At 43.9% G+C, this 8788-nt stretch overlaps 1 protein-coding gene and 1 long non-coding RNA gene across 3 annotated transcripts; one reads left to right on the top strand and one right to left on the bottom strand.

Annotated features, from left to right (window-relative positions):
* Positions 1 to 4363: 4363 nt before the first annotated feature.
* LOC135383514 (uncharacterized) lies at positions 4364 to 5781 on the bottom strand. Of its 2 annotated transcripts, none has more exons than XR_010419917.1 (3): positions 5693 to 5781; positions 5451 to 5555; positions 4364 to 4466 (listed from the first exon to the last, which is right to left on the bottom strand). It is a non-coding gene; the product is annotated as an uncharacterized LOC135383514 (long non-coding RNA). The 2 variants fall into 2 exon arrangements; XR_010419918.1 differs by having other exon boundaries at positions 5451 to 5569; positions 5693 to 5778.
* A 1647-nt stretch (positions 5782 to 7428) lies between these two features.
* Positions 7429 to 8336, top strand: LOC135384666 (uncharacterized). Its single transcript, XM_064613858.1, has one exon. It carries the CDS (start codon positions 7429 to 7431, stop codon positions 8311 to 8313), a length of 885 nt encoding a protein of 294 aa, XP_064469928.1. The 3' UTR covers positions 8314 to 8336.
* The last annotated feature ends 452 nt before the right edge of the window (positions 8337 to 8788 follow it).

Raw genomic sequence — 8788 nt, 5'->3', positions numbered from 1 at the left:
AATATTTTAGCTCTGCGGTAAATTATAGCGATGCAATCAAATTTACAAAAAAAAAAAAAAAAAACAGTCGCATAGAAGCAGCCGCTGACGGCCGACACGATTCTCGCGCGACGTATTGGAGGCTCCGTGCTTGTTTCTATGTTTTTCTTCGCAGCTCACGTGCTGCTTTTAATAGTAATAATAACAATACCTTTATTAACGTGCCCAAGAACAGACAAAGCCTTGGTATTGGCGCACGTAGACAATGCCGTACTTACAACATATAACATATATACACATATATATACAGGGTGTCCCAGCTAAGTGCGAACATATTTTTAAAAAATATATATATCACTTTTTCCGACATGAAATCAATTGCATTATGGCATATGCTGAACGGCACTCCCTAGGAGGGCATTAGCAGACTCGTAAGGCAATGTCTTAGTTACCTTTCAATAATTAACTTTTTAAATATAAAAGCTACGGAGTTGTTCCAATGAGAACATCTGATCTCTTCCGTCACCTGATATTCACATTGATACATACAGTACATACATACATACAGTACAGACATACGGATATACAGTACATGGCACTAAAAGGGAAGGGGGAAAAACTGTACAACTTCACATGTTACTGAGTGAACGCCAGAGGAGAGTTTTGAAAACGTTTGTACGGCGGTTAAAGGTCAGCTATGCCGATATCCCAAATAGTCGAAACGGTTGTGATATTCTGAAAGCCCACATCCAGCTCTCCCCAAAATGCACCTTCATTCTCTCAGTTGGGTACAGTACCATGTCAAAAAAATAGATAAATCATTCCGAAACACACACGGGCGCAGCCATTTTTATGACGTAGATGCACCCGAACGGGCATTGTGACGTGTACGCGCCTTCGTACTTGTCAGTGGATTTCAGCTACGGCTTCTCACGGCTTCACGTATCTGTGCTTGAAGATGGCGGACAGCCGGGTTCCACCGTTCCGCGATAAGTAAACAGTGCAGCAGCAGCGAACTCATTCGCGAACCAACCTCTGTGCGATGTTGTGACTGGAATTCGTCGTTTGTGTTTTGTGAGCACGTACAATTTGTATCAAGTCGCGTCTGCGTTAGCCCCTTTACAGCACTTGCCCATTGTAGAGACTGACGTTTCGACAGCCGTGTTAGCAAGAAAATGCCGACAGCATTTTATTCGTGCAGGAAAAAATTGTGCTATGTATTTGAGAAACCGCATACTGCTATGGCACAAGTTTTACGTACGATTTATCAATGTGCAACAGCGTCGACGATGGTATGTAACGATGAGAGACGTAAAACAAAATACAAATCACATTTTAAACTTTTTGTGAGATTCTGTGCATTTTCCAGAAGCTTTCTTTGAATCACATACTCCCATGTCACGCTGCGTTGTGTGGCACGCTACAAACTACTGCATTTTATGTCTAACATCTGGATATTGTTTGTAATGAGCACCGTCGCACAAAAACATGCACACGAAAGCTCCAGTAGCCATGTGGTTGCACACTATGCAGACGCAAAAGAAGTACCAGAGCACATATTGCCTCTTAGAAATGGTGTTTTTAGAAATGTGGTGTCTGAAAAGGCATAGCATAAATCCTAGAAATCAGGTGCACCTTATCCTTCTGTAGAGTGCTCTTTCAATTCACAATGCAGCCCATGGGGTGTAAAAGTGTTAGAGGCAATTATGTGACTTGTCGTCCTGGGTGACATCACTGGCCAGCCTTGGAATCAATTCCGTGCTCAGGAATTATTCTACAAATCGCTTTGTATGTAGGACATCATAAGCAATATGTAAGTTGCAACCTTGTCTGCAGCATTCTCGATTGCCTCTTACCTTTACAGTTAGAGACACGTTACCAAACCATTTGCAAAGGGTACTCCTACAGGGTCCGCGTAACTTGATTTTTTAATTTATAAGATTTATAAAAAAATAAGTATACAATAAGTAATATAAAATTTATATGAAATAAAAAATAAAACATAAAAATAACTGAAAGGGCTTCATGGAAGCAATCCGTTAGCATACCCACTGCACATAAAGTACAATTATATATGCTTGGACATCATCTAATTAATCTTCTGAACCATATGTGTGGCTGCATACGAAATTTTTTAAGCACATGCTCTACCTTCCTATTCCTACATGTGCACACGAATAACAGTGAATATATGTGAAGTGGCAAAAAGCAACGCTAGACTCTACCATCATTGTGCACCTTTAACTTTTCCGCATTTATGTCTGGTAAACAGGGAATATCTCACTAGAAAAGAAGACATTTGTGCATTGTTTGGCAAGGAAATAAATATATTTATTTACATTTTCCATCAATCAACAATGTTGTGACCTGGTGCAAATATTAATGTCAACAAGGAAAGTACTTACAAATTATTCCTATGTGCTCAAATGTAGATATGACAATTATGTTTTTGTACCTCAGCACAGCACAGTTTCAAAATTAACAAACTGCACAGCATCAGCAATCTTAAAGTATCTCAAGAGGGGAATCACATAAAGCTCCAATAGTAGACTGTGCAAACAAAGCTCCAAAAAACAAAGTACTTCAAGAAAAATCTGAATAATCAGTTGCCGTTGTGATATGTACTACTATGCACAGTTTATGAATGGAACATGTTACCTCATTGCATTTCCTCCATGTGAGCACTAGAACAGGCAGCTTTTTAGGTCGTTCTTTTCGTGTTTTTCTATTGTCTTTTTCGTTTTCTGTTTTTGCAATAGCAAGCATGGCCATAGTGAAACACAAGCAGCCAAGGACAGGATGAGACATCTATAGTGCGACTGCTAGCTCTAAACTGATATATTTATTAGCAGAATATGGAATATACACATATATGCTGTTAAGCAAATGACAATTTAACCAATAGAATAACAGACAAGGAAAAAAAGGGTTATATATCTCCCCCTCTCCTCATTCTATTTCACAGGCAGCCCTAGTATCATTCTGAGTGTGCCCGTGCGTTCCCTTTGAGATAACGTATCTCGGAGAGAAGCTAATCCAACAGTGGACTGCTTACACATGCAACTGTCTTGGATTTCTCAAACCATTTGTTATTTAACCGCTGCCTTGAGCTGTGTGTTCTGGAAATTTAGGCAGCATCCAGAGTCCCTGCAATGTGTTGCCATGTTTCTCGAGGGCATCAAAAGTCTGTCCTTGGCTGCCCGTGTTTCACTATGGCTCTGAGATACAAACTACCCCATTTCAACACAGTAGAAAACACAGATTTGTAAATAGCATCTGTTGATTGCACTGTACATACCCCCCATATAAAGGATCATAGTGGATACTACATCTTGTGCGATAATGTCAGGAACACAAAAAAGCTAGATTTGAAACCACTCTTACGTCGTAGTAGTACTATTTGTGTGAAGCTACGCAATTCCTGTCCTGCAAATAATTTAAACCATATGGTTCATCTGCCAGCGTGATGATCCCCTGAAAAGCAATTCACACTTGGCGGGAACTACCGGTTCTGAAACCTATCCCTGACATGTGTAGCCATCAGGGAGGAAACCCAAGGGCTGCGGTGGAAAAGACAAACACACATGGGCTGTGTTCTCACTGTGTATCAGCTGCTCTGGCTACTAAGAGGAACATGTTCCAAATTAATATAACATGGCTTGACATGATACGCCGGCAAAAGCTAACCAATAAAATTAGTAGTTAACTGTACAATACGTAAACACTTGCCATAACATGACAGTTTCCTTCCTGCATTCATGCGCTACCATTCAACCCACATAAGCAGTGTACTGAATTTCTTTATAGCATTACACGTCGTTTCACAGACCTTGAACAAGATTATATAGCACACGATAAAAGTAGAGTGAACATAATGTGCAGAAAAAATGGCTAGGAAGCAAGCGAGCTGGTGAAGATGATGCACATGTAAAACCCCCGAGACTAGGGAACACAAAGGGACGTGTCTGTGTCTGTCCCTTCGTGTTCCCTAGTCTTGGGGGTTTTACATCATGCATAATGTGCAGCTTTCCATTCACGCTTAATGGCCGTAGCAGTAATGCATGAAGGCCACTGCTAAGTTGTGTTGAGAGACACCACTTTATGTTTTTCATGTCTAAATGAAACGTACCTGACCTGATTCAAATTAACCGTTCTGAGTCGGGAACACATAAAGAGAAAATCGCAACACACGCCACAACATTAACAGATAGGCAAATGAGCTGTGGCGAGCTCCACCTTGGGACAAAGTCAACAAGTAATTCACCAAAAGTCAATGAGCGCCTGAAATGTAACATCTCTGACTGGTAGCAGGACGGTCCATGTTCAATTCCTGGTGCTAGCACTGACTGGCTTTTTCATGAATTATTTGTTCAAGTTTCGATGTGCTTGAGAACCATTCGTCAACCATTGTATCCTCATGAGGTGATGAGGGTTTGTCATCCCGAAGAGACTCCCTTTCTGGCATGTGTCCTTATGGATGCTCATCACTGCAAAAAAAAAAAGAAAAAAAAAGCATTTAATGACAAGAAATGGATATTCGTATTTACTGTATAATGATTGTGCACAACAGAAAAAAGACTTTCGCACAGAAGGCTGTGCTTCTTCAGGTCTAACATCAAGTTACAAAATTCCAGAATATATGACATGTTGTAAGGTAGAGAATAAGTAGAGTTATTGAGTTGTCGAGTCGAGTTGAGGGGGGAGTTGTACCCCCTTTTTATTTTATTATATATGATTGTATAATTATTTTTATGTCTGTACCAACCCTCGCTCTCTACATTACAACATGTTTTATATATTCCGGGATTTTGTAACTTCATGTTAGACATTAACGAGAGCAGCCTTGTGCACGAACGTCTCGTCTCATTAAAGTTTAGATGCTCTCAACAGTCTTCTTTCTGTTGTGAATCTCTATCGCAGCATACCTGCACATTGCTGTTCTACGTACTGTGACTTTGCAGTAAGAGTATGGACTTTGGGTAAAAAGACTACACAACACTGCTCAGGTATTTTTGCCTATCGAACAGTATGTATGTATGCAGTATGCACACAGTATTTGTGCACCGGACCCACTAAAATGTAGTGAATGTGGCATTGCCCACGGTAATGCACCAAGTTGAACACGATTATTGTAGAATCCAGGTATTTTAGCTTACATGTCAAGCCAGTACCACATCCAGTGTGAAGTTGTGACAAATAAATAGTTTCCATTTTTCTTAGCTCTCAGAACACAGACAGTGAATTAATAAGAGTAGACAATGTTAACATGAATTCTGGGCTATTCTTCAATTAAAGATTCACAGATAGTAAAGGCACTTTCCTCAATGGACGTTGATGACACTGAAAATTCTAAAACGTTATCAGAGGCGACATCAGCTTCGGTGTGCCAAAGGATTGTATGTCCAACAGTAATCCAGCTAACAGTAACAAAAATGTGCAAAAGACAAATTAACTGAACTAATGTAACGTACCTTCTATATCAGACAGTGAAGCTTGTAACACCCCGTCCACAGGAACCAGTGTCCAGACAGCAAAAGTGCTTGAACTGGGAGATAGCAGCTAATCGGGATGGCGACCTTTGTTTTCCACCCTGAAAGCACAGGTTGTAACTTTGAGGGCAGATTTAAAAGTGGTGTCAAGATGTCTGCATGCAAGCGCACATGAAAAGTTGAACATAGGTGAATACTCAAATTATAACATCACATTGTCATACCTATTGGTGGAGGTAGACTGCAACTAACGTGTCAGCCATTTCTTCATGCACCAGATACAAGCCAGATCATGCTTCATTTCCGCCTTCAGCGTGCACCTGTGGTAATTCGGAAGTTAGATTATCAATACTATTGTGTTGCTAATCGTGGTTATATCAGAGTAAGCGCAGTCGGACAGCTGCACAATCGATTCATTAAGCTTGCTATTTTTTATATCTGAACCTCGACTTACCTTTTTTGCTCTAGTTTTTTGCCTTGATCCTCCGTGACACGTTCAAAACGTTGTGCGTCGGGCACCTGAGATTTTCATCAGACGATTTCGTGCCGAGATTCCAAAGTGCCTCTGGAGACGCGCGTAACCTATGATAACGTTCGTGGACGAAATCCTTGCGGTGGAAATTAGCAGGCACCACTGTCAGTCAAGAGCTTCGCACTTTTGGCAGCTTATAATAGGTAACACTTGAATGCTCCGATGAATTGTTCTAACAGCGTAGCACCGTCGTACCTTCGACAACTTCGCCGTGGCATATTACGTATCATATCGCTCCAGCCCATAAAAGGCAAGGTCAGAACAAGGAAGTGCACTTTCCAAACGATGCCGTGCCAAAAAAAAAAAAAAAAAAAAATATTCACATGCTTTGTTTCTGGCTTAGCAACAACATAACAGCTGTTCGCTTATGTACGCTGCACAGAGGACGAAACGAAAGAAGCCAAGCGGCCAAGCCAAGAGTCCATGCCAAGCCAAAGACAGATAAACCGAGAGCAGTGACGTCGGTGCGCCCGTGCGCAGGGTTTGCCGACGGTCCGACGGCCGGACGTGGGAACTAAAAAAACTGTTTTCTAAAAAACTACGAACAGTTGGAGCAAGATATTTCGCACACATATTCAGTGTTCAGTAATGAACACACAGCGCGAGTATCGCTCAGTTCTGCGGCACTTCAAAATCGGCATATCTGACCTTTAAAGATATCAAGAGAGGGCTGAACTGCGTTTGTCACTTGTTGAATACGTGCGATCGGATTTGCAGGCATATGGTGGGATATGTACAATGTATTCGTGTGTCTAGTTACATTGACAAGAACGACGATATGAAGCTCATGTAATAAAGATGGTGTATCGAGAAAACTGTGTTAGATCTTGTAACAGGGCATGATATCATGAAAACGGCGTCGCGTTGAGAGTGGTTCGAGGTTAAGAAATGACATTATCTCTCTCTAGACATACATTCTAAAGTCAGGGCTCTTTCTCAAAAATACGCTATGTACAATGTGTAGAATTTTTTTCTGGACAGATTCAATCCGTGACGAGTCAGTGTAGGAAAGAGAGTTCCACACTGGAGACGCGTATTCCAGTCCCGTTAAAATTAAGGAATGATACAGGTGAAGAAATACAGAGTGTGCGGAAAAGATTTTGCATGTATATGTGAGCAAGCGAAGAATTTTGAGAGCTGAAGAGCGTACGTAGGAAACATAATCATGAAAACGCAGCTGGGAGTCGAAAATAACCCCCAAATCCTTTAGTACGTCGATATGCTTAATGGCATCGGAACACATGTATGTGTAGCAGTGCAGCACCTTCATCCACATCGCTACTGGTGCGAGGCACCATCTCACGAGCACAATCATTAAAGCATCAGTTGGGCTCTCGCCACTAACCGAACAGGTTGTCGTTATTTAGAGCTCCCAACATTGGTGACCCGGACGTCGAACGTAAGGATCGAACATCGTCCTTAACCGCCATGTCCGTCGACCATCAAGCCCACCCGCCGCCTCCATCGAACCCATCCTTATCTGCAGTGGCTGTCAAGTTACCACAATTTTTTTACCGCAACCCGGCCGTGTGGTTTATCCAAGCGGAGGCGAAATTTCATCTCGCAGGCGTAACATCACAAATGACGAAATTTTACCACGTCACCTCCGCCATCACCCCAACTGCGGGCGATGAGGTGTACGACGTCCTCGCCAACCCCTCGCCAACCACACCTTACGACCAGCTCAAGCAAGCACTCCTGCAACGCACCACCTCGTCCAGCCGGTCCCGCCTTCAACAGCTGCTACCCGCTGAAGAGCTGGGAGACCGCCGCCCCACACAGCTACTTCGCCGAATGCGGCAGCTGCTTGGCGACAATTCCGCTACCATGGACGACGTTCTTCTCCGTGAGCTATTTTTACAACGTCTGCCACAGAACGTCCAAATGGTTCTGGCAACAGCAGCGAACATGTCACTCGACCAGCTGGCTACGCTCGCAGATGCGGTTGTTGAGGTCGCCACCCCGTCCATCGCTGCCACCGCTGCACCACAACACCCCGTTCTTCCAACACCGTCTGCAGCGGCAAGCCCTTCTGGCTCTCCGCAATTAGAAGAGCTTTGCCGCGAGTTCCGCGCGCTTGCCTCTCTAATTGCAGCATCACACGCTCCACCGCAGCAAACTCGTCAACCCTACCGTCGCCGCCGTTTCAGTCGGAGTCCACGGCGCTATTCTCCCAGCCGCTCGAATAGCAGAGACCGCGACGTAAGCCCGGCGACGACGATTTGCTGGTACCATCGCAAGTTTGGCGCCGAGCCCCGTCATTGCCTACTACCATGTTCTTGGCAGCAGGGAAACCCGCCCGCGGGCCATTGATGGCGACCAATGGTCCATCCTCCCAGTCCAGTCGCCTATTCTATATACGAGACAAAACATCAGCCCGCCGCTTCCTTGTGGACACCGGCGCGGAGGTGAGCGTATTGCCAGCGAGCGGAAACGAACGCCGACAGCCACCTCTCTTCCACCTCACCGCTGTTAACGGATCTAAGATCCCCGTGTACGGTCAACGCTCCCTCACGTTGAACCTGGGTCTCTGCCGTGTGTTCCGTTGGCTCTTCCTGGTTGCGGCTGTCTCTCACCCCATTCTTGACGCAGACTTTCTTAATAACCATCAGCTGCTCGTCGATATGCGCAACCACCGACTCATTGACTCTGCCACCAGCCTCGCTGTCTCCGGCATACGATCGTCCCATCAGTCTCTGGGCGTGTCAGTCTTCCAAGCTGACGGTAATCCCTACCTTGCCGTCCTCAAGGAGTTCCCTCAACTCACGCGCCCACCAGATTGGTCGAA

Source organism: Ornithodoros turicata, chromosome 2 (genome assembly GCF_037126465.1).
Source record: "Ornithodoros turicata isolate Travis chromosome 2, ASM3712646v1, whole genome shotgun sequence".
Lineage (NCBI taxonomy): Eukaryota > Metazoa > Arthropoda > Arachnida > Ixodida > Argasidae > Ornithodoros > Ornithodoros turicata.
Note: the sequence above shows the minus strand (reverse complement) of the source record. Positions and strands in the feature narration are given on the sequence as shown.